This window comes from Syngnathus floridae, chromosome 19 (assembly GCF_059516105.1).
Source record: "Syngnathus floridae isolate MCC-2025c chromosome 19, RoL_Sflo_1.0, whole genome shotgun sequence".
Lineage (NCBI taxonomy): Eukaryota > Metazoa > Chordata > Actinopteri > Syngnathiformes > Syngnathidae > Syngnathus > Syngnathus floridae.
Genome location: NC_142431.1, coordinates 6285961 through 6312958, shown reverse-complemented (window position 1 = coordinate 6312958; position 26998 = coordinate 6285961). Strand labels below are relative to the sequence as shown.

The following is a 26998-nucleotide window of genomic DNA, read 5'->3' as shown; positions in this document are numbered from 1 at the left end:
CGGCTCACACCGCCAACGTATGACTGACGTATGTCACGCTTCTCAATTACATTGAATTCATCTCAGCTGAAAACGAAAAATGTAGGCATCAATGAAGTTCCAGGTTTTGGAAGAGACAACTTAGCGGTGAGGATAAATGTTTTTGTCGCGTGCGAGTAAGGCAACCCGAAGAGAATCCACAGTGGCACAAGCAATCTCACGCTGCATTTACTCCCAGAGACAAACGGCGAGGCTCGGTAATGACTGTGAGCCGGACAAGTATCAACAAAGTCGGGGTTAAAACGCCTTTAATTGTCTTTGCCAGCCTCTGACAGCTTCACCTTGCCGCCTGCTTAAATGCAGACGCCACACTTTTAATTAAAGCTTGAAAGAAAGGCGCCGGCATCGACAAGGAGGGACAAGAAAGTCAGGATCGACGCGTGCCCATTGGGACACTGCCAAAATATTTTGACGCTCAAAGTCATGTTATCAGATGCTGGCGAGACTTTTCTTTCTCACTTTATAGCGACCGCCAGTGACAACGTCGATGTTAGCCTTAAACTCTGCCGTACAGTTAACGTTGTGTTTTGAAAGCTATTCATTAGCACATTACACATGTGTATACACACACATGCGTACACACACGCACACACACATACACACACTGAGTCCACAAATTGACTTGCTCAGCAAGAAGTGCTTCACGGATGGCAGTTTTCTTTTCTTTTTACGCTTGACAGTCTTATCAACAGAGCTCAGGTGGCGCTCCATCTGCTTACGCGCCTTTTTAAGCACACACACACACACTAAGACCACACACTCTTCTATCAAACAAACACACACACAAGCAAAAATATTCAAGGACAAAACCATCTGCCCTTTTCACCAATTTTCACTTTGGAGCATTCCAATTTTGTTTTGCTTTCGCTAACTCTAACCAAGCGCTGCACATGTTCAGCAACATTATCAATGCTAAATACAATACTACCGTGTAAAATGGCCGCCATGTTTCGTTTCAAAGCAGTAGAATGATAACATTTCAGCCAAGTGCTTAGGTCTTGTTAGAACAGCTTCAATTTGGACTCTTACAAGATTTCATACATTTTTTAAAATTTTTTTACAATTTAAATACACAAAGAATTTACCAATCGAATCCTAATAGCACAAATAAGGTTGACAATAAAGCTGAGCGGCGGTATTACATTCCCTCTCCCCGTTATAAGTCCTTCTAAGTACTCAGCATCTGTTGACCTTCAGTATAGTGGATTGCTTTGAAGCATGTTTTGCTCAACGCAAGGTTAAGTGGCCCTGCCTCTTTTTTTCTTCTTCTGTGTACACGGCCTGCGGTGGAAAAGCTCAGGATGTCCCAGATGGACGTCAATTACACTAAGTATCCTTCATTAGGTTTTGCAAAATGACATCAGAGCGGGCGCTCTTGCTTCCACTTCCAAAGATGCTTTACGCTCATAACTGACTTAATGCAACACACACACGCTACACAAAATGACCCATTACCTTACCGGTGGGCCAAAATCAATACAAGGCGACGTCTCCTCATGGCGACATGACCTCTGTGTCACCTTGATGCCGTGCAAGATGAAAAGTGCGCGCGATGCTGTGTCGTGTTGTTGCTCGCTCGCTCGCTCGCTCGTGTTATGGTGCGGGTGGGGACGTAGGTGTGCGTTACCTGCAGAGAGCCTCGGTCTGGTGCGCGGCGTCTGCATCTCCTGGCGCGCATGCGGCAGCATGTGGTAGCGCTTGGCCTCGTTGACCAGGTCACGGCACGCCTCCGAAGACTTGATCAGCTCCTCGTTGTCCACCACGTTGAGCAGGTAGGACGGGTGGATGAAGGGAAGTCGCACTGACGCCAGCAGATCGGACAGGTGCTGGAAGGGAAGGACAATATATAAATCACCTTTTTTTTTTTTTTACATACATACACATTTGAACTTAAATGAAATAGGTAGTGGTGCAGTTGCTAAGGCAACCTCCTCTATAGCTGCAGAATGTGTGTTTAAGTGCGGCCGCACGGATCCCCGTGGGAGGCTCGGCCAGCACGACAGCAAAAGCTGTAAACAAGCCGCCGCCGAGTGTCACAGCGGCAGGCCCAGAATGAGCGGGATGACCTCGGCCAGCTCGGCGCTACGTGGCCCAGCTGGACAGGGGGCGAAAAACAAGAGACTCCCTGACAGACGAAAGAAGTCGATAATAAGCCGAGTATCTCGCCTCACACCTGAGTTGAACTTTGCACTCTAACAAGTCGAGTTGGAAAATTCTTTTTGATTTTGAAGCAAACATTTTAAGGTACCAGTTTTGATGACTCCACTCTAAGATGCTAACTCGAGCATGAAAATTTCACGCTCTAAGGCGACAAGAACGGAGCATTTTTTAATGGGAAGGTTCTGTCGTTAAAAATAATTTGTCAGCCAATGACAGAGCAGCAACATGCTGTCACCACAAAATTTGGACGCACCCTCATTTTATGTTTACGCTCATCTGCCGCGATACGGCAACACATAAACAAAGCTCGACTAGCAGAGTGTTTAGAGTAGAGAGGCTGGAGGGAGGCGGACATCTGCTGATGACATTTCCTCTCAGCGAGCCCCGCAGATGGAACTGTCGGCTAGCGTCACCCACGGGGGAGCGCGCCGTCTGCCAAAACAGTTTATCAAACAAGCCGCGCGGGTAAACACGGGCGGGACCTGGCAGGTTTAAGACGCGCTACTTCCTGCGCTCGGCGGCCTGACCTTCAATTAAAGCTTTTTGGGTTCGGCCTGCCGCTGCCTTACAAATGGAGGAAACACCTGGGCCAATTTGGGTTTTGCCTGTGAGGACATTTTCAGTTAAGAGATGCAACAGACAGCCAAGAGGGAAAAGTACATTACATAAGTTAGCGACGGAGAGCTGTCAAAAAAAAAAAAAGCAATTGGCCTCAGTGAAGCTCAAAGTGCGACTTTTCACCGTGAGACTACGACCTTGAGGATAAAAAAAATAATAAAAATACTGTATGAACTCAAGCTGCTCGGCGGGTGCTGGAGAGAATGATTTCGCCAGACAATCGCCCCTCTCAGTCGAGAGAAAAGAGCAAAGGCCTCGGAGGCTTCACAGCTCTCGAACAGCAAAGTCTTTGTGTTGGCACTTGGACAAACCCGAGAGGTCAACAATTTACCATCTGAGCTTACTTCAATAATAAAAAAATCAATCACTTTGGAGGGAGCCAAGTATGGCAATTTTATTTTCTGTTTTTATCTTGGGCTGGAACTCCAATGAAAGGTTTGGCATTTCTTTGCCCTATTTTTATTTTTTTTAGCAACTTGAAAAATTGCTGTAATCCTAGAACAAATTTGAACCGTCACAATGTGACCCGCAAACAGGACGACTCCATCAACTGATGCAAAGAGGAGGTTACCACGGCAACCACTGCTGGGATTTCCAAAAAGCAACTGTCAGTGGCAAGCTCTCAATACAGTGCTCAACTTGACTTGCTTTTTTTCCCCCTTCCTTCTTCACTCAACTGAACTTTCTGGGGAACAGTAGCAAAAAAATGGCCATGTGATGAAAAAATTAGATTTTTACAAGAATAAAACCACTTTGCAACTATTACGATTTGTAAATGGTGACGCAGCAGGGCTTCATGATTAATAAAGTCCATTTAACAATGCATGGTGAAACACGTGCACTTTCCTCTTCCTGAGCTCAGTAGCAAACTCTCTCTCTCTTTCTCTCTCGCCACCACCACTCCACACTTGTCCTCCTACGCTCACAATGGAACCGAGATGCGCGCTTGCAGCAGATTCTCAAGGTGTCAGTTTCCATGTTTAAAAAAAAGACGCCACAAATACAGAAAATATTGCAAAGTAGTTGAGTGAATTTTCCTCCCTACAAACAGCAAGGGGCAGCATAGGGCTGCGACTACGTTGCGATAAATAGCATAAGCAATTTGCAGTATGGAAAATTATTTGCTATATTGCCTCCATTGTGTAATGTCAGACAACCGCACCTGGCAGAAGTCGTTAGACATCGATTTGGCGGTTCCCCGCTGGGGGTTCTGAAATTCGTCATTTTACTCAAAAGCGGCACAAGCAGAGTCGAGTACAAATGATAGGTTAGAGCTCAGTGTGCTGAGTACACATAACGACCTCTGCGTTCTCAAAGGGGCGAGGGGGACATCTCCGAGGGACATCACTCATGACATTCCCATCGGTGAATCATGTTTGACAATTGAGAGTGAGCGCGGGGAGCGACAGACTCCATTTCTCTCCATCCTTGCCGGGCTTGGCGGCCATATCGCTTTCTCTCTCTCGCTCGCAAGTAAATGCGAGCGTCATCCTGACAGACGAATTGCGAGAGATTTCACCTTCGTCTTCCCTGACCTGACACAAGGCTTTAGAAAATGACGACTTTAGGGAAAAAAAGGCTATTTTTAGGCCGACTCAATACTGTCAACAAAGAATCGCTCTAATTGTTACCATTTATGGCATATCGGTGAGAATTAGCAAAGTCTTCACAACAAAGAAGGGGACATTTTTCCAATTTTATCAACAAAGGTAGGCTGCAGTTTTAACAGTTTCTGTTGGTCATGCTCATTTATTATGACAAGCGGCGTGCGAGCGCTAACATGGCTGACATATGGAAGCTCTCTGTGGGAGGTCCGAGCTCATGTGCGGCAGCTATTTTTAGTTTTTTTTCTTCAATTCAAGGATGAGAAGACCATATGTGTGAACAACGTGACTCGCAACATGCAAGCCTCCCTCGCTAATGGGCTCACATAAGCACTCAAGACACAAAAACAATCCAGAGAGATGCCTGGTAGAATTATTCGTTTTCACCCAAGTGAGCACAAAACAACAAAAATGACGACATTCTTCTACATGTTGGCAGTGAGAGCCATATGCTGCTTCACCCAGTCTAAAGCAAAATACATGACAGCAGCCTGCTTCAGTCAGAATTTCCAATAAAGCCAAACGACTCAAGCAAATGACACACACAGGGTCATGTCATCTGGTTGAGTTTGAAAAATAGACCCCCCCCCTACACACATGAATAATAACTCGCGTGTAAAAGAGAGCGCAGCCTCACAAACAAACGCATTCAACTGCAATGACAGAGCGCCGGCACGCGTTACGCGGGAGCAAAATACGCTCGCGCTTGGCCGCAAATGGTGTTTTTCGCCGTCTGCGTGACTATGAGTGTGAGTGCGTGTCAGTTGGGGAGGATGTGAACGAGAAGCCGAATGAGGGGGTTGGTTGATGGTGAGTGGAAGAACAGACCGGGGAGGGAGGTAGGGAGCATGTCGCCCTGAGCCACGACTGACAGGTGCAACGCGTTTCAGCATGGCTTCATCGGGAGAAAAGGAACACGTTCAGCTGCAAGAGTTTTTTGTTGCACACGGAAAGACAAGTCTCTGTTTGCCCAAAATATTAGGTACACCAGAAGATAATGCTCGGATTGTAGTAGCATAGTATTATTAGCTTCCTGGCAAATATGCACAGTAGGAGGTTGAAACCAGCGCAAGCGAGCGCGGCTTTGACCTGTAAAGTTGCCACGGTCCAGCGGGCGCGTCCATCTGGCTGCACACATCAGGACTGAGCACGCTCTGGGACCACACAGATGTCCGTGGAGGTCCACAGTTCACTGGCCTGCATCCAATCCCCTGACCCATCCTCCCCCACCCCTGATTTGAAAACATCGGGCAACACGAATATTTTGAATGAGACAATGGCGGCTTTTACACGACATGCTCTCACTGACCCAATTCTGTTTGATTACATTTTGTATTGTATCCCAAACTCACACCGTTGATAGATTTAGAAGATTGAAAAAAAATCTGGGTCGCCAATGGACGTTCAATTGTCTCAAGGACACGTGCATAAAGTTGATCATATTGGTTTGACACAGCCATTTAAAAAAAAAAAAATAATAATAATAAAAAAATAAATAAAAATAACCACTAATGCCAGTTTCACTCAATTTGGTATCTATTATGAGTGAACCCACAAAAAAAGTCTCAGGACGCCATACCTTAACGCTACTATTATCAAGACGGACAAAACTGAGGCCGTTAAATGCTTGATGATCAAAACAGCGTAATATTTGATTTGGATCAACATATGCTCGGGACTTGAAAGTTTCCCACAACGCTTTTCCACCAGCGGTGAAAGCAGGAACCTCGTCCTCACTTCCACTCGGCAGTCCTTTGTATCGCCGCCCCGCTCGTTCAATTACCGAAGGCCAGTCTCTGCCAAAAGGCTGAATGGGACCTCCATTAGGCATCACGTCGACATTTCATTTCATAGCAGAGCCTATCTGGCCAGGTGACAAAAGAGGCTGATTAATTGTCTCTTTGGAAAGTGGCCAGTGACTGTAACGTGGCTAAAAAAGACACTTAATAGCGTGCTTTGGCTGATTTAAAAAAAAAAAATAATAAAAAAAAAAAAAGCCGGCCCAGCCATCAGCGGGAATAACAACAGCCCGGCACGACATTTGCCATTCTCGGGCCCAATGAACACAGTTAAAGGTATTACTTCATGTCCTTATGTGGGACTCCCATAATAAGCTAATGTCATTTCCTTAGTCTTTTTTTTTCCCCTCACGTTTTTTGTCATGTCAGAACAAATGATGGCAAAATGAATATCAGAGGACAAAAGTGCTTTGAGGTGATGCGAGCCCGCGCGTGCATATTTAAACTGCTTTGCCGTCGTCTAAAACGACAAATATGACCCCATTTTACCTGCAACGTCAATTTTAATTTAGCCATTGTCTTTTGAGTTCCAAAGCACAAAAGACTCACCCACGCACCATTAAGTGGGGTTAATTGTATTTTTTTTTTTTTTTTTCATGCGGCGAGTAACTTTCGTCCTTCAGAGAATGAGAGCCAAACTGCGAATTAGTGGAGACCTCTGTATTTAAAAGATAGTTTTACACTTTACATACAAATTTTGGTAAGGTCGTGTGAGGACCCCGCTAAAATCCGTCCAATTTCCCCAGACTACACACTCTAATGTTCTCTTCAGTCTCCGAGCAATGTCCATGCCTCGTTTCCTGCCGCAAGCTGACAGGCTAGCGGAAAGAGAAGATTGCATATTATTTACCCACCGCGTTCAATATGCCACTTTTCCCCAATATAGCCCGCGGCTTAACACGCAAAAAAACGGGGGCGTGCTGAGATGAATGCAAAGCCGCACGCGCGCACATAATGACGAGCTGACAGCTTAAAAGTTGCGCGGCGACATTGTGCCCTGACATGTCATAAAAAGTTGTCACAGGTTCCACAGGAGTGATTTTCCCCCTCGGGATGAAGCGTCGGTGGATGTGGGCCATGAATGCGGCGCGACGGGAGAAGAATGCACAGGAGGCGTTTTTCGGTTCCCGCCCGAGGAGGTCAGGGCACAAGATTCGAAGTTGCCCCTTGCTACGCTTGGATTGTTCCTCCCCATCTTTCCAATCTTCTGTACCTTCTTCTTTTTGGCTCAAACGCAAGGTGACCCGGGGTCTCGCGTCTCAGGAATATGTGAATGGCTTGTTCAGACAAGCGGAAAAATGCTCCCCCCCCGCCCCCGCAAGTCCACTTCTGCGGAACAGCTCTGCTCTCCATTAGAGGGCAAGATTGCTGGACCGAACGGCGTGGAGTTTTTGGACATGCAGCGGACATCACTCGGTCAATGTTACAGCACCCTCAACAACAGTCTTTCCGTGATGTTGAAATTAGAAAGTCCATGAAAGTCATTTTCACTTATTTAGAGTTCAGTTGAACTAGTTACTTAGGTGACGGCATCGTATTTCCATAAAACGTCTAGACGCCTCGCATCAGAGCATCGCAAGCGCTTTGCCAGTACGCCAAGTACGCTTGACGAAGACGCGATAGGAACGTAGATCGAAGGCACGACGCTAAACGCAGAATGAGGAATAATGATGTAAGCGCCGACAGGGGCGCATTGATTTTGGACGTCTGATCCAGAGGAAGCGGGCCGGCGCTCGCCGAGAATGGATGACTCTTCCAATGACGGATGGGCGGCAATTCATCTGCTAATCTCGCTTCCATTTTCAAACAGCCCATAAAAATCAGCGGCTTTGCGTTTGCGGTCTTTGCCGTCGGAATCAATCAAATTCTCATGACCCGAGGTTTCAACGGTGCGCAGATATCCTTGGATGCTTCGTTTGCTTTCGGATGATGACACCGCGACCTTGAGGCTTTATCGATCGGGCGCATCGTGCCAATTTTGCTGCCGATATCAATCTTGAGGATGTAACTTGTGATTGTGATGAACTGAATCGCCTGACAGCTCGCTGACAAACAAACAAAAAACGGCAGCGGCTGTGTTTGTCTACCCTTTGCTTGTCTCATGAGGAACCAAGACAACATTGAAAGGGCAAAACATTTCTAGAATTGGGACGGTTATATTTATCTTCCCATACCTGAACTCTGGAGCCCGAGTCCCGTTTGATCCACTTGATGACCGTCTCGTATACCAACTCCTCCGCTTTGGTGTTGAGGCTGTCGTTGGACAGGTAGGCCACCAGGTCCTCCTTGGACACACTCAGGATCTCCTCCTGTCCCGCCACCTGATCATCAAACACATCCAATAAGTGGACATTTTCCGAATCTGCAAGCTGACTTTTTGATTTGCTACTTATTGCATCCCTTCCTCACAAGCTTTCCAGTCAACATAAAATGATACACCACCACACCGATGGAACATTTTCGGAGTCATATAGCATTTTTTTTTTTTATACTGCTCGTTCTGACTGGCTGCATTTTTCAATAAATATCCATCACATTATAAATAACCGAAGGAGTATATCAAGCTTCCCTCTTCCACAGGAAAACTGATGTTCAGGCATAAAGAGAGCCTCCATTTTACATGACCAAGCAGACAAATGGGGAGAGAAAAAAATAAATCAACAGCCAATTTTAAATCACCGACTTACATAAATGGCTGCAAGTAGCGTGGCTCAAAATGTCTGCACATGGCGCACAACATTAGTTGTGGGCCGTGTCGAGGATGTCGAGTTCGTCCTTGCATCAAATACAGAAGAAAATTCTATGTCTGTTGCTCAATTTACCTCAGGGAAGTTCTGCAGTGCAAAGGCTTTGGCCATGTTGTGTAGCTCTGTGCAAGCCATAGCCTCGGCCATGGCCAGGACTCCCAAGCAGTTTGCCGCCGTCAGCTGTTTCTCTGCGAAAAGAAAAGAAGATTTGGAATTTCAAAGTGCATTTGCTTAAAGCATTGGAGTTGAAAACCACAAATGTTACTATTTCACGCTTATGACTCCAAACAAAACAAAGCCCGACAGAAAAAAAAACCAGGTCATTGACTAAATGGTGAAGCCCAAGCGGAAGACCGAGAAGAAGAAGAAGGTCAGGTCAGAAGACCCATGAGGGGAGAACACAGACAGATTGATTCGGTCGATAGAGAGATGGTGGACGTCGAAGATGATGTCGAGGGATTGTGTCACAGCTTATCAGCTTTCTAGCTACCTCGACACGTCTAATAACTCCAAACGCCTCCCGGGACAAACAAACAGGGCAAGAATCGATCATGGGGAGTAGGATTAGGGATTAGCCGGCGGCACGTTAGAGGTAGATCTTGAAATGACCAGCAGGGGGAGATCTGACGAACCCCTCAGATCTTTGACTAGAGCTTGCTTTTGACCGGAGCAATCACAATATAAAGAGCAGAACTTTAGCAATCAACATGCAATCAGATGGACTGATGAACTGGCTCTATAAAAGCGGCTGATTAAATAATTGCCCTGGAGAGGGACCCATGCCAGGACTTTTTTTGATTATTATTTGAGCCCCAAAACAAATAGCGGTCAACAGAGGCAAAGCCAAAACACACCAGGGGTGAGTGTGTGTGTGATAGTGGACCATCAACTGTTTCTCTGCAAGTATCTGAGTCCTTTGAATTGACGTCAAAGAAAGTAGGTCGACGTGACTCTCCTAACATTTGACATGCTCATTCTCCTCTCTCAAGGACAAACATTCGTACGCGAACACGGCGCCCCTCCCTCCCCGAGCTGTTCTAATGTGCTAAAATGTCATGAATCTTGTCGAGGCTGAATGAATTGACGTCTCAGAGGAAATGAAGTCTACAAATGGCTTCCATGTTTGCTTTTTCTTTTTTTCTGTGTTGTGTGGCCCAAATCGAGAAAAACAACTCAATAGGCGCTGTTTCTGCTGTTTTCTTTTCTCCGCTCGCCCGCCTCTGACCTTTTTGCCGACATGCGCTTCTCTTGCGTTCGCTATACCCCAAACAACTCACGAGATGGAATGCAAATACTGACATTTCAGGCTCTGTTTTTTTTTTTTTTAATGACTGTCCCCCCCAAACAAATACTTTGCCAAACTTTTTGGGTGACCTTAGAGACAAAAGTATTGGGATGAGCCGTGACCCACCTAGGAAGGAGACGCAAACTTTGCAGAAAGTGTTGAACTGGAACTTGTTGGCGGCTTCCAACAGCGTCTTGGCGTTGGCCGAATCGATGACCAGAGAGCCGGTGTAGACAAACTCCAGCAGCTGCTCCAGAACGTCGGCGCCGATGTTGCTCATGCTCAGCTTCAGCATCTCACCGTTACGCGTCTCCCCTGACGACCTGGTCCGAGCAATGGCGGCACAGAGAAAAAGAGAGAAGTCGGCTTTGAGAGGGCTTGCTGCTGTGGGGCGAAGGAAGATTGTGAGACAAAAGGAGAGAATTTGGGGAGTTGTATTTATCTGAATTTACAAAAGATGACCTACGTATAAAACGATTTGATGATACCTCCCCCAAGGCTGTGAGGCATAAGAAGCAGAGTAAGTGCTACTCGGGCCGGGCTCGAATGACGGCAATTTGTCCGCGGGGGAGGTATTAGGGCGCTAAGTAACACCTCACCACCCATGTTTAATGTCCCTTGTGAAACAATAATCCACTCAAGGGCAAAATAAATAGAACGCCCCTTCCGACCCGCAACCACTTTAACTCCCATCCCCGCGGCCATGGACATATGAAAAGTGGACGGTATTAAGATGGATGGAGGCCCTTTCCGCGCGTCAATCAAGATTTGGCTTCTTTTTTTTTTCCTTGCTGCTGGAGCCACTTTGCTGAATTAGAAAACGTACACAATGGACGTCGCGTTCTGGAAATCTGGCAAATTGCCGAGCATTAACGAGGAGGCAGTTGGATACGCCGCCTCCCAATGACTTCGATTTGATTTCATTTCATAACACACAAACAAACTGGAAAAATACTGAGATGCATGAATTGAAAGTGCACAATCAGTATTACGGGGGGCGGGGGGGAACAATTTTATTATTTTAATTAATTTATTTGGCTCACGGGTCGCTTCGTTGCCCACTCACTGCTAAATTTCAACGGGACACCAAACAAACAGGACGAGACAACAGAATGGTGGGACGAGGGAGGGATGGTTAAAAGAAAAAAGAAAGAGGGAGAAAGGGGTCAGGCAGAAGGGAGACGGTTCTTCCACAGGGAGCCAGCAGCCATCCTTAACAGGGAGGGTTTTGTGTTGTTCCATGACTTTTCAATAAGAGATGAGCCCAACCAAGCATCCCGCCCCCTCGAACAAAAAAAGCCCACCACCATCACACCTGCAATTATATCCTGTAGTGTATGAACTCAAAGACATTAGTCATCATTTGAAACGCAGTCAGGGAGGGAGGGAGGTGGAGGTGAGGACATCCAAAAATAAATTAAAAAATGATGACATTTAATTGTCTCCGCATGGCTGCAAAAACCCAAAGTTTTTTTTTTTTTATGTTTCTTTTTGGTCTTTTTTTTTTTTTTTAATATGTTTTGTCCTCCTGCAAAGCAAAAAGCCACATAGCGTTATTGACCTTTATCCCGCTCAAAGGCCTGCCTGCAGGGGGGGAGCGGAGGGGGGTGGGCAGGTGAGAAGAAAGAAAGGGGAGGGTCAAAATAATGGAAGGAGGATGGATTTAAGAGCTATAAATACAAAAAAAAATAGCATCAGCCCAGTCAATTAGTGCAGCAGGAAGTGGCTCGAGTGCTCGCGGAAAAACGTTAGGGAGCGTCTGAAAAAAGGAGGCTAGCATCTGATTGCACTCGTGTGAAAAATGGAAGCGGGAAGACGGTGAGTGTGGAAATGTCGAGATGAGCTACATTGGGATGGTAGAATCTGTTTGTGAGGGAAAACAAAAATGCTACACTTTTCTGAGAGGGGGTGGAAAATGAAGGCCAAACACAGAAAACACACATTGGGCGCACGCAACTTCACCAAAATTCTGGCCGCTTCTGTTTGGTATTCTTGATTGGAATTTGGTAGCAATCATACAAAATTATCTTTAATACGAAACTGCAATCCACATAAAAAAGTAAAGACATGTCTCACTATTGGGATCAACTAGGACAAAGACTACACATAAATGTGAGAGGAATTGGACAAAGTCCCGTCCTTCCCGCGGGGTGAGTCGAGCGGCGGGTTTCGCACGGCTAGAGAGGACGAACGTGTCAGACCGGCTCAGAGGTGTTGGCGCCGCGTGGTTGTGGCGATGCAGAAACTGCGGACGGATGCCATAAATTAAATGCCAAGTGAGCACGCTTATTGGAAAATGCTGATGGGTGAAATGGAATTGCAGGTTACGATCAGTCAGGCTGTTTGGGAAGGGGGGGGGGGGGGGGGGGGGGGGCGTGAATGCTCGGGTGGTATTCTTTGCATAAATGTAAAAATAATAAAATAAACAAAAAGTGAAATATTACAAACAAATCTGAAAATGTTTCAATTTTGCCATGTAGAGGGTCTTTGGTAAAAAAAAAAAAAATTAACAAAAAGAATTGTGAACTCCGAGTTAGAAAGCAACAAAAGTGGAAGCTGTTCCATGAACTTTATTAGGCATAACAAATACTTGAACAAATGTGGTTTTCTCAGTGCGATGGCAAAATGAGCCAAATGTCTCTTTTAAGCCAACTAGCATGAAAAGTGACGAGTTATGAAAGCACCCCTACAATCAATTAAGCGATTCAGGAGCTTTTGAGCTTATTAAACTGTCAAGCTCAGGTGTCTTTCGAGGGTTTCGCATCTTCCCGCATTCCAGGTAAGCGGGAGACACCGAGTGATTGACACGAGTACGGTCAGGGACCCTCGCAAGGGCTACCTGCTCTCGCCAAGGTCAAAGGCAGACTCTTGAATTGGCGTGTCAGTGCCGCATGCTTCTCGTCTGCTTCTCCATCGCCTGTCTGAATTTGAAATGAACAGCGCAACCTCCAAGCTTAGCTATGACGAGAGATGCTGGGCTCCTAAAAGCTAGAAAAAAACGCAATTAATTTGAACCAAATATTTTATTCTTTACCATGAATTAATCTAATTTTTAACCAGAAATTCCACATTCAATTTGAAAAATGTGTCTAAGAAAATCTATGATCATAAATTGAAAATCAAAATAAAATCCATAGAAAATATATATATAAATAAATATATAAAATATATAAATAAAATAAACATTTAGTTCATAAGTTCCGGTGTCCCTAATTAAGCTAGCATAGGCAATGTGGCAATGTCGTCAACGGCAGGCGGCTAATAAGCAGCGCGTTTACGAGCTCAGCGTGGCCGCGGGGCGAACGAGGTTAACCCCACCCCCCTAAGGCGCTCTCTCTTTTAGCCTCCATCTTGGCATTTACACAAACAGGCCACGTAAAGACGGTGAGCAGCGGAACCACTTGGGCTCCCGAGGAAGTGTTAGTCAAGCTGAAAACACCTGCAAGGATTTCAAGCTAGGACATTATGAAATTTCTAATGAGCGACATGATCCGAGTTAGCTGACTGTTGCACACACGGAAGCCAAACCAAAATGAAGCAATCACGTTAAAAATGGTGTGGTGAGGGAGGGGGGGAGGGGGGGGGGTTGTAAGAGATGACCAGTTGTTGACCTTTAGCTCCAGATTCAGATACATTCATTTGAGTGTGGGAGTGAGGGGGGAGAGAAGGAAGGAATGGCTGCTGGCCCTGCGCTAGAACCAAAAAAAAAATGTCTTCACGCACCTGCAAGAAAGATGGAAAGAGAGAACAGAAAGAGAAAGAAGGGCGAGGGGGGTGGAGCTAAGTGGGGTTAGGAAAGAGACACAAATGTGCCCTACAAAAGAGAACAGGTGGGATCAAGGAGAAGTAGGAGTGCTGTCAGGAAAAGGCAAACCTTTTGACCAGGTCCTTGAAATACAAGCTGCAGGAAGCTAGAACATTTTGGTGGACTTCAAACTCTTTGCCTTCAACAATTATTTTCAGGTCTGTAAACTCTTTCACTCGCCGCTGCTGGTTGAGCTCCTTCAACATCTCTGCGGAGGAAGAAAAAAAGAAGAAGGGGGAAAAAAATAGGAGAAGAAAAACAGACAGTGACATTTTAGGTTGAGAAGTTGCTTTGTTTGATTTTCAGGACAGACATGAAGCATCAACAGCATGACACAGAGAAGAAACATTGAACAAAATCAAGTCATATTGTCGTTCGTTATCTCCCCTGTTTAGAACGCTATACTGGGAAACACCACAAAAATGAAGATTTCTCAAAAAAAAAAAAAAAACTAGAGGTGTCATTCCTCATAAAAAAATAGAAATAAATAAATGTAACCAAAACCTGCACATAATTAGCTCACCTGTTTATGATGCTAAAAAAGTTAAAAAAAAAAAAAAAAAACATGAATTGTATGAAAAATGGAATATTTTTCATATTAACCCCCAAATATGTGTGACTAATTACAATGTGCGACTTTTCTTCGGAATCTAAAAGACGATCTTTTCCATTCATGTGACAGGCTGTAAATAGATTGTCCTACTTAGTGCAAAGTTGCCTTTCCACCGCCGCTATCTGCTTATCCCCAAACATAATCATCTCGACGACAACCGGATTGGGAAAGAGTCACGCTCGCAGCCGACTGATGCAAATTTGGTACGGTAGCGCCTCGTCGGACCAACTGCGGCGCCGGGTCGGAGGCGCTTGTTTTTCTGGTGTCTTAATGAGGCGCCGTGAGGGGATGCTGAGAGGGAAAGTCAGCGGGAGGTGGGGGTGAAGTGGGGGGGAGAGACATCATGCTTTGGAATCCAGAAGGCCACTGAGAACATTCACAAGCCATAACATGGGATGCGATGATTATGGACACTTTTCCTGTGCCGTTAAAGCTTTTGATTGCCGGTGCCGGCTGTGCGGGACGCTACGTTCCACAATAGGAACATTTGGTAAACGGTGGAATTTGAAATGCATGGAGGGCCATCCTACCAACCTACAGTACCCTGAAAACAGCAGAGGGGGGCAAAAGTATTCCCTTCAACAGAAGGACTGATATGTGTTTTCAAAATAAAATAACTGATTTAACACTGGTATAAGTAGACCCTATGATCTCAATCAGCCAAAATCAGTACCGGACCAAATGTTTCATACAAATACATGGACCGTTCCGGAAATCTCCCGACCGCATCTCCCCACCCCGAAACACAAAAGCATTCCACCCCAGCTCATCCTGTCAGCGGGCCAAGTCTTCCCGACAGTGAATAGTTTGGACTCTCCTGCAAAAGCGATATGGCTCTCGCCTCCAATCAGCCATGCCGCATAGCACCCCTTCATACCGTGAATAGGCCCCCGTGATGGGGCGGAGCGGGGGTCCGGGGAGCAGACAAAAGGCCGACTGCCTCGGAGTTATGAGGACACACCTGAATGCCTGATAGAGGAGCTGATGGTGGGAGGATTTGCCCCAGAACAACCCGTGAAACTACAAATGGCGTACCCCATTCTTCGGTGCGGGGGGACGCCAAAGCTACGTCTCAATACGAGGGGGATGCCCAGAGGGACGTCAAGTGGAGTAACAAAGACCTACGCTAGCTCTCGCTGTTGGGTCGTCGGGCGGACGGGTTCACAACAGGAGCGGGCCTTTCCAGATTGGCTGCTTCTCGGCCTAGTAACGCCGTTATGCCCAATCGGGGTACTCGGGGACGCCAACCAATCGGTGGGTACCAACGCTTCGCCAATACCAAATAAATGACGTGCCAAGACATGATAGGTTGCCCAGGGAGCCTACGCCATTGGTTGCCGATCTTGAAGCCATTTTGGTGTTCCATTTCGGTTTGACAAGAGCGAGGGTGTTTCCGCCATTTTGTCGGCAAGGCAAAGATTTCGGTGGGCTTTGTCATCACATTGTGGCGTTAATATTACTTTAGGATTAGTAACTTGCCGACAGAAGACTCAAATGTTCATTATTTACATGCACTGTATATTTTGGCATTAATGTCCAATACATTACAAAAAAAATTTTGGTATTCTTTAATAATTTAATCAGACATTTTTTTGCTAGAATATTTGCAACATGTCTATAAAAACAATTTTCATATTTTTAGTTTGAATGTGTTTTATCCTATATATCAAAAACAGTTAATTTTTGTTTGGCATTGATTTTTCCCATATTATGCAACATTTTTATTTTGTTTAGTTTGAATATACTTGTTTAGTATAATGAATGTCCAATTAATTACAAAAATTCAATTTTTAATGATTTATCAATTAAGGGATTTTTACAAAATGCTTTTTGGATATTAAAAAAAGAACAAATGTGCTTATACTGACCCTTTCGTTCTCTTTTAAAGATTTAATAGTAAAACGCTGCTCGCTTAATTGCCCGGAAAACAAACCAGCACTACAAGATGGTCAATAATTCAATAATTCAAAACTCAACTATAATGTTTTCATTCAGAGCGTAAAGAGACAGGAGCATATTTTATGACGTACATTAAAATTTAAATGAAATCAATGTATTAAAGTATTTATGCTGCATCTTGTTTTTGAAGCCAGAAACATCAAGACTATTGAGAAGATTTTTCATAAGAAAACTGCATTTTAATTCATGAATTAAATCAATTTGACTTTAAAAATTTAATTGTTAAAAGAAAAACACATATGAGTCATAGTACATTTAGAAAATAATTACAATTTACAATCTATTCACTCATTTTATCCGTTCAAATGTAATTGCAAATACATGTATTTCTTGTAATTTAGAATATATATTTTTTTGTCAATTTAAATATTTTTAGTTTTTACAAAAATACAAGGTTTGGTTTTCGAATGCTAAATTGCAACTAATTTGAGGGTCATTGTGAACAACGAAACCAAAAGCCTTTTGGTTCCTCAAAATAACAATAAAAAAAAAGAAAATTTCTCATTTGGCCTGCTATTTATAGAATTATTCTTATTGTACAGTTACATATCCCATGTGAGCGCTTGAGATTTTTTACAGCGATATGTCATTTTTCTACATTTATTAAATATTTTTATATACATTTTTTTTTCCATTAAATAAAAATATGGATTTTACTCTATAATTTTACATGTAATCAAATACGGGTGCTTGTCAGTCGATCCAATTTTGACCTAATTTTTTCCTACTGATCAAACAAAACGCGATCAATTAAATTAGACATGTTTTTAGCTGTAATACTAAAGAATTATAAGGAATATTTTTCACAGGCCATTTTCATGTCTTCTTAGACTTAAAATCACAAATAATCAAAGGCTTGCAAATGTTTTTGGGAGGATCAAAGCTGGCGTCTTTGTGCCATCGTGAGGCCACGTGATAAAAGTCAGATGGCGTCCAATGGCGTCAAAACATTCCAATCAACCGGCATTCATTCCACAGGAAATCCGCTCGCATCGTCAACACCTCTTCAGTCTCGCCGCCTGGGAGAATAGTCCATGATAACGCAGCTCGCTTCAAGTCTTTTTACATCCTCCTTCCTGCTTAAGAGTGCCGAGTTAAGAAGCCGCTCGCCAAGGACCGACCATTAGGGGGGAAGGAAGGTTTCAAGGACGCCATAGGGGATCGTTGAAGGGAACCTGGACTTGGACCCTGAAGGTCCAGAGGTCAGGCTGCACTCTGAGAATCTGAGGACAAGCTCAAGGGGAACGAAAGTGTGTCAAGGACCCCAAGGCGGCGGGGGTGTGGCTTCACTGTCAGGGCGAGGGGGGGTTTTGGAGGTGACATTATCATAAAAAGAAAAAGTCCACTAATTAGAAAGTTGGAGGTTACAGTTTGAGTCATTTTAGGTCATTTTAAAACTTTATAATAATAAATAAATAAATGCAAAGACATCCTAGTTAGACTTTGATTTTCAGGGTGGTTTTGGCATGGTACCTCATAAGAAAAAAAAAAATCAGTTTTTCTCCATTGTGTCTCTCGAAATGTGACTTTTACCAGCATGAGAAAACATCGCTAGAATATTCTAATAAAGCGTCAGCCAATTATGTTTGACAAGTTGAAAATTGAGTCCCTTCGCAATCAAATACAGAGCGACAGACAGACAACACAACAATACGAGCGCCACAGGAATAACTCTAGTCGGCAAAAACTGGGACATCAGTGTCGATACCCCCACCCCTGAATAATTCAAGCTGAGAGAAATAGGGGTGACTACAACAAAGCAACAAACCTGTATATTATACACAACAAAAGTCCTTTTTCATTAGGTACACTTACTGTATATAGATTTATAACGGTTGCTGTACTTTGGTGTTCCTAATAATAAGAACAAAAAAAATTAACTATCAAAAGTCCTGTCTCTTTTCCACTCTAAATACCCCAATCAGGTCTTTATGAGTGACAATATATTTATATATCTATATTTAGTTTAATTCCATCTAAGGAGAGTTGAATAAAAATATATCCAATGTAATTACTTGATAAATTTAAAACAGTAGTTTTTCTTTTCTTTTTTCTGGCTGTGCATCACAGGAGCAACACTGAACATTAGGACAATGTCAACACGGCCGCATGAATATTTAAAAGCGAGCAGAGACCTGCAACTAAAGTCGCAATGTTCATTTTCTGCTCCAATTCAGTATTTATGAATAACACTTAGTAGCGATTTTTTGTGACAACGAAAGAGATCCAAGAACAAAATTCTCAATCGAGATCCAACATCAAAGTATTGATGGAATACATTTTTGATTGTGCTTACAGTTTGTGCACCACATCATACAAATAATTTCGTTACCTTAAACCTCATTTGATGATACCTAAAGGGGCATAAAACTGTATTTCCTTGGTTGTTCTGGCATCAACTATTTTAAAAATGCTGTAACACCTTTGCACAGCCCCCACACGCCAAGCTTTTGCAGCACGGAAATAAATACTTCCACAAGGGAATATGCGGAATAATGACATCCACTCCGTGTGCACTTCTACCCAACGGCACCTCATCAGAAATGTGCAAAGATTTATTTTCTAGCACTGCTCAAGCAATGTGTGACGTTCCTAGACATTAACACGTCACCTTCACACTCTTTAAAAATAAATAAATAAACATACTATGGAAAGACTCTTGACAGCTTCATTTCACCTAAACGATATCTCTCCTTATTTTTTCCACCATTCTGCCCAAAAACTAAAAACAAAAAACACTTGCGCTTTCCACCATATTTTTTAAAGCTCCGAAATTGAAAAAATAAGAGTGTTCTAATAATGGCAAAGTATCCAGAGTTGATTAGATTTTTTTTTCCACTTTAGTAAAAAATGTTAACTGAAAAGCAAACTCGTTGGGATGTTAAGGAGTACATTTTGTTTACAATTTTGTTTGTGCCTGGTCAGCGGTCAACTTGAAGAAACAACATTGACGTCGCTGATTGATTTGGCTCTTGTGAGCTTTACTTTTTTTTTTTTGCAGCCGGCTTTATAAAAACGTCACCACTTTGAACTCTGTCACTGAAATAGTAACTTAATGTAATTGAATTAAAAGTGGTGGGAAGCGGACAAGCGCAGCACTTTGTTTTAATGAAAGTGCCTGACACTCAGGCAATTACAACATTAGCTATCAAAGTATTACCTACTACCCACAAAAACAATCACCACAATGATTATACTCATAATAATCAACGAGTCAATTATTAACTAAGCTTTATTAGGTAAAATTATGAGCAACTGGTTAATTAATTTCTCATGAATTACTTTTTTCTTTTTCTTTTTTATTTATTACCGCCCCCGACACCCTGTTAAAAAAAAAAAAAAAAAAAAAAAAGTGCAAGCGTGGCGCAAAGGTCTGGCGTAACCTTCAGCATCTTTTACCATTCACACTTGCATTACGTTTACGACTCGCCGCGTTTCTCATCACCTCCTCGGCATGTAGACAAAGATAATAACATTTTCATGTCAGCTGAGCCCTTTAAGAATAAATGTCACCGTGTCCGTGCCGCATGTTTACTGGACAACGTCCTAAAAGTCAAAGCGGCTCAAGCGGGAGAAGGTTAGCGGTGGGGGCTATGGACCGCTTGCCTTTGATCCTATTAGAACTTGTTAAAAAAAAAAAAAAAATCTTTCATTTTTTTCTGACCATGTTTAAGCATGGCAGCTGTGACCTTCTAATTTTTTTTTTTTTTAGTTTTTGCTCAGGAGCCCTGAAGACAGACAACATTTAAATGCCAATAACACACTGAACTGCTCACGGAATGCCTCATTGCCCCCCCCCCCAAAAAAAACATGTGCAACAAAAATCAATAAACTAGCATCACTTATCCATACCATAAATAACTGTACCGTATCATTTTTTTTTACATTTTTACTACATTAGCAACAAATCTTGCCATTGTGATATATTGCTATCATCTGTGACGATACACTACCGACAAATATCATCATTGTGATGAATCATTTCGTCATGTACATTATCCATACGGCGGCGTGAAATATCGACACAATGTCGACGGTAACATATCGTCATCTGGTTCTCGGAGAACGGCCACGACAAATCGTCAATAGTGCCGTGATTCGGCGTCATTCGATAGCATCGTGCTAGCTTCGCCGCCTCACACGGGATTTCCGTCAGGCGAGCGCAAGATGTCTCGATTGCAGACAGGAACGGCGATCATCCGTCTAGGTCGCAGACAAACTATCAATCTTCCCCGCGCTCGACCTTGTTGCTAACTCCCAGGAATAATAAGACGGGAAGGGGGATTGTCTGCTCTCGTCATTAGTATTTATTAGATGTCCCGCATGCGTTATCAAAGCTGTTTAAAAGTTTTCTTGGTAGAAGTTTGACACAAACATGGCCGACACTGTTGAAATGTTTGTGCGCCCCACCTCCCCGCTGCTCGTAGGCCTTCTCATTAGAGCGGAACAGCCGTTGCACCGAAGACGGACGGCGGCTTTCTGGCAGCATCTGCCGTGTTTGCCAGTCACAACTCCAGTCTTGCTTACGAGTTCATTTGTGCCGGTTCTATTTTAAACAATTATTCAAAAGCTGAATGGCGAAAGCTAGTATGTTTGTTTTCGGCTATCTGGTAAAACAAATCCAAGGCGGTGAAAATATGAGGTTGTATCAAGTTTTATAGCCACATGACTTGAATCACATTTCTTGTAAATGTCTCCTTGTATCTGTTTGTGCGGCGGAAATCAACTTTATTTGATGGGCTTTCATGGCGCCCATAAAGTTTTTCCATTAAGTTTTCCAGGGGACCAATAAGCGCCGGCGCTCCCCGGGGGCAAATGGACTCCAGCTGTTTCTACATCTTTCTTGTTGCTTGTTTTACAGTTTCCGCTCGCAGTTTGCTAACTAAATATATTGCAGGCTATTAATGGCGCACTTGAGAAAATGGAGACATTTCTTCCCATCACCTTTTTGGGGTGCTCAACATTCCCGAAAGCTCATCAAACTTGGCAAAGATAAAAAGACTAAATTCAAGTGCAACCAAGCACTAAGCTTTGTTCTTTTTTTTTTGGAAGAACAAAAGAGGATGCGATTCCACGTCGCGAACAAAAGGAGTGACTTGCCGCAAAGAGCGCAGGTGAGATGTAGGCAAGGGACGCTCCCGATTATGCATGTAGAACATGATCTGTCTGGGCCTCAGGTTCGGCCGGTGACGTTCACGAGCTTTATCTGCGAGATCCGGGTGATTAATGAAGCTGTCGTTGAATTGTGCATGGGAAGAAGTGGGGAAGGGATGATCAATCTTAATGAGCTATCCAGCGTCCGTGCATTAACCGCGGGCAGATATAATGCACCGAGGCTCCTGGCGGGGGCTCCTCGCCTTTAAAATACGATAACGAGGGAGAGCGAGTGCGGGCAGAAGGCGGCTTTTCAACTGCCGCCATATTCCCAATAGCCCCTGCCCCCCTCTCCTGTGCGGCTTCAAGATGTAAAGGAAACTCTTGGACGGAAGCCATGCTGATCCCAGCGAAAAACCACAGACCACTGCTGACTAGGGAGGGGCATAAAAACCAGTTAAGTTCACTCCTGGCAATTAGAAGAGAAATTAAAGCGGCCGTGTGTCGTATAGTAGGTTTTTAAACACAATTCTACTAAACATTGAGCTATATAAAGTCATGAAAGGTAAATTGTTTACATTTACATGGATCGTTATTTGTTACAGAGTAAATTGTAATTACAGGGAGTTAAAGAACTGACTTGACAAGGCAATGATGCTTCAGAATTGGAAGGCCGGCCACGGCTGTCTCCAAAATGGGTTGGAGGCGGCAATCTTAAATAATAAACATGGTCAATATTTACACTGGCTCTGCCAAGCTGTGCGCTCGTTAAGCATTGCTCCGCTATGCTAAACTTTTTCTTGTTTTGCGATAATGACCAACTTCAAGATAACTGCAAAGGTACCAAAACAATTTGTTACCTCGTCACCATGCCAGCGAATCTTGCGTCTACTTTTTTTTTTGTTTTTTTTTCCCCCTCGGGCGCTGCCAAACGGGAAACAAAGCGAGGAGAAAAGGGGGGCCGGGTTTAATGAAGGCCGCTGTGATTAATGGGCTTGGCGTGGCTTATTGCAAAACTGTTTGCGAGGATTCACTGGAAGTGAAGCTCCTGCTGTCCTCATTGCCATCTAAAATTTAAATAAGTGATGCGGCGCGAATAACAGCTGAGGCTGGTTTATTTTTATTTGTCTAATTTTAGATTTATCGCCCACCATTTTGAAATGCACTTGAACGATATCTCCTTTCTCTAAGATATTATATTTCTATGATGTCATACATAACATACAGTATTATGTCACCAGTAAATCCAGCTGACTTTTTGCTCTACGTTAAAGATCCACATTTTCACGGCAAAGCACTGCCTTGATCTTAACTCGGCGGGGCATCTTAATTGCGTTCACGACGGCCGCTCGTCGCTTCCCCCGATAAGGTCTGATGTGAGCTGACTGGAAGATGAACTCCCTGGGCAGGCGAGGAGGCTGCGTGTCACGCCGTGTCATCGCGTGGGCCCGGTGGCTCCTCGAGTGCATTTATGCATGTGATCGTCGCCGCCGTTTGTGTGGGCGCAAAGGGCCAGTAAAGACTGCCGAGGTGGAAGCGAGCGTCAAGTGTCAGATAAAAGGCTGGCTTTTCAAACGAAATGCATGTCAAAACAAAATAAAGACAGGCTGGCAACCAATGACAACACGTATTAATGCTCAATAACTGATATGTTTTCTGTCTCTTAAATGTAAATGTAGCGCAAATATAACCGTAACGCTAACGCAACAAAGGCTAATGTACCCCGCCCCGCCCCTTCGCTTAGATGCATTCAAATCAATCCCATTACCGAGCTCGTCCGTGCTGAGCTCGACACTCGCATCCCATGGCTGATATTCATCAGGACACGAGCATCGATCTAAACGAGCTGTTCAATATACTCGAGTTGCCTCTCCCGGCCTGCGGGGGCCCTGCACTCTTTACAAGGCCTTTAATCAACAATGTCAGTCACCTCCGCTGACGGCAGAGTTTGTCCGAGTCAGCCGCACCGGTTATTTGAGTAGCGATAAAAAACAAAATGTAAACGTTAAAGAGGAAGGGAGGGGCGCACGGTGTCGACAGGCGGTTATTACCGGGAGTGCCTGCTGTGGGCGGCCAAATAAGGTGGGCAAAATTATAGAGCAGCGACAAACATTTCAGCAGGAGAGCAAGTTAAAAGTGCACACAAAGCAGACGATACGCTGCACTTTCCTTTTCACGGACAATATTCCATCAAGCGGATCTAATACTCGCCCTTCTAAATAGCTATTCAAATCATTTTGTATTTGTCAATGGCATTTCAGACATGTATTTTATGAACCTGTATGGTCAATGACAACCCAAGACTGAATTGTTGAGAGCAGTATCGGCAAGCGTGTATCGGCACACGTGTGCACAAAGTAGAAAATGTGCTCGTCGAAGCGGAGCGAAGACAAATTGCTGCCTTTGAAGCAAAAGCCGCATTCAAAAGACGAGGCGCAATTTCTGCCGCTGTCCTGTTTGCAGGCTGTCATCTGATAAAATATCGGACCGACGCACACTTCGCTGTGTGGATTAAGACCGCCGGCGTCAGCATCTCCAAGATCAAGCCCCCTTTTGCCATCTTGTCTCTTTACAACATTGACTTATTGGTGGCCTGCCGGCGTTGGCATGTTTACATTTCAGCATATGGCTTAATTGATTGAAAATGTGATCAATTGCAATAACCGACGCCGACGATCCCTCGGGCTGGAATCACAATGTCGTTCTGCGCCGCCGCAAACGCTAACATTCGGCGCCTCTTCGTGGGAGGTCAACGCAGGTGCGCACGTATAGACTTAATGGATCATGACAGCCGATTCAATACGCCGGAGGTAGCAAAAATTCTCATTTTATCGAGACCGGGGCGAGCTGACAATCCTGTCTAATTATCCGTTTGCAATTCTACCTACAGTCTCATTTCAATGTGGCGCGGGCAGGCCACAAAATAATTGCTTTTCTGCAATCTACGAGTTCATTTGCCTTTGTTTTATTGATCGCAATGAGTCGGAGATGTGGCGAGGGGGGGTTGGGAGTGCGTGTGGGGGTGAAAACAATCTAAACCTAAATGAAAAGCTTCATTAAATGTGAAAATTGTACCGGGAATTGCGAACATCTGTTTCTGACGTGTCCCTGCGTCGTAAACTCCAAGGTTAAAACCAGACGGCAAATTCTGCTCGAGGGCTGTGAATCAACTTTGCAAACGACACCTGCGAGGCAGGCACTGGTCCGATTCGGACAAAACATTTTTTTGCTCTATCAGTAAAGGCGCTTTAGTTGAGTCTGAGGTTAATAACCATCTCGCGAGCTCCAATGGTGAAGCTAACTAACACGCGGAAGCTAACCCACTTTCCCTCACCCAAAGCTACCCTGTAAACCAAACACTTGCTTTGTTAGCATGGTTGCCATTCCAACTCAAAAGTCTAATGGTGGCTTTAGGCTCTGAGTTTTGTCTGGGCAGATGCGAGCAGAACAAACAAAAATTGTTCATTGAAGTGAAATCGAAAGCCCCAATGAAAAGACGTGAGCGCGATCCCCCTGCCCGCCCCTCCTTGCTTACCTTTGGGATGTCCCGGATCGCTGAACTCGTACTTCCCCATCCCGACCGTCCGCAGCATTTGCAACCCGTTGGGACCCTCCTGATTGTCGGCGGCGGCCGGTGTGGCGTTAGCGGCGGCCGGGGCGTGGCTGGGAGCCCCCTGTCCATTAGTGAGCTGAATGAGGCCTGGGTGGTGGGCGCTCAAGTGGCCGTTGGCTATCATGCCGTGAGGGCCGGGGTGCACCACGTGGTTGGACGGAGCTGTGGCGTAAGGAGGCTGGCCGGGCATGCTCAGCACCATAGCGGGCGGCTGCGGGGTGGACTGCGGCGTCAGCTGAAAGTGGGCCGTCATGAGGGAGTGCTGATGATGGGGTGGCGGCACAGACGTCACCCCGATGATGGGCGACTGCGCCGTCACGCTGTGGTTGTAGGAGGGCGGGTGGGGGAGGGCGTACGTGTGGGGCAAGAGGCTGGGCTGGCTGACCGGAGCCACCCAGGAGGGACCTGCGAGACAAAAACAACCACCAGTCCAGTACACATTTGATAAAGATTCCCCATGTAAAAACTTCGTGGCAAATATTAACATTTCTTTTCCAGTAATATCACCGACGAGCTCCGCCATGGTTTTTTTCCCAGTATATTGCTCACATTTGCAACATAGTGTGTTATTACTCGGCTACTTTGAATCTAATTCTGTTTAGTGATTATTTTTTCTCCCGATTTTCTAATGCATTCTCGTCCAATTGTCCGGCTGCTGCACTACTGAGGCTGCATATGAAGATTTTTTTTTTTTCCTTATAACGCAAACCTCCCTTATGTTTAATTAACCCGAGTGTAAGATCAACATCATCACAAGAGTTTAGCAAAGAGCAAACGCATGGCTTGCGCTTTTTATGCCACTGTGGACTGTGTGTTTATCCGCACACTCTGAGCCAATCATATCCTACCCCGAGGCGCTCTGTGAGCAGGGTGTGCCGGGAAGACGCAACCATATTGGACCTAAATGATGCCTCCTCGCCACCTTCTAAAAATAACAGAGGGCTGAGTCAAAGGGCCAAAATCTAAATGATGCTTGAAAAGAAAAAAAAGTCACCTGCATTATTTATGACGCTGGAGGTTCTGATAGAGAAGTCACAAGTCAGTCAGTCAGCTAACCGGTGCTGCCTTGTGACCCAGTTCCTCCCAATGGAGTGTTGCCAATTATTTCTTCATTTTGCATCTCATTCTCAATGTCTGCACTATTTTTGTATATACAATAACATTATAGAGCCTATTTTATAACATTATAGCACCTATTTTCAGTCTATTATGAACCTTTTGTACAATGATGAAATAATGTATTAAGATGATGTGTGTAACTGCATCACATTGTACGATTTGTTGGTATTGCTCAATCGGTTCTCAATTGCCTTACCCGCATAAAAAAAAAAAAGTTGACATAACTACCGAAAATGTCTCATAATCAATCAGTCAACAGTTGCTGCAATTGAGTCCTCGGTTGTCTCTCTTTATTAGCGTAACGCCGCTGTCTGCTGGTGTTCTTGTTGAAAAGAGACATTTTTGGGTGAGTCGCGGCAGGTCAGCGAAGAAAATTAACCGCTCTGGGGCAAAGCCATTCTGGGTGGCTTCATTACAAATAAGTCTTCAGGGAAGGGGAGGCGGAAAAGGGGAGACAATGGCATGAATGTCAGACGGCTGCGCATTATCCCGTCGACAGTGCTTTTGACGTGGGCCGTTAAGACCACTAAGGGGGTTTTCTTT

General features: G+C 44.5%; 1 protein-coding gene across 2 annotated transcripts in view; it reads right to left on the bottom strand.

The window, feature by feature from the left end:
* The window catches only part of klhl29 (kelch-like family member 29), an 88532-nt gene that overhangs the window by 11706 nt on the left and 49828 nt on the right, over positions 1-26998 (bottom strand). For both annotated transcript variants that reach the window (XM_088361170.1, XM_088361169.1), the window contains 6 exons: positions 25259-25741; positions 14127-14265; positions 10379-10575; positions 9043-9155; positions 8395-8541; positions 1667-1865 (listed from right to left, as the gene is read on the bottom strand). In XM_088361170.1, coding sequence (XP_088217296.1) covers positions 1667-1865; positions 8395-8541; positions 9043-9155; positions 10379-10575; positions 14127-14265; positions 25259-25741 — 1278 coding nt within the window. The remainder of the gene's footprint in view (positions 1-1666; positions 1866-8394; positions 8542-9042; positions 9156-10378; positions 10576-14126; positions 14266-25258; positions 25742-26998) is intronic.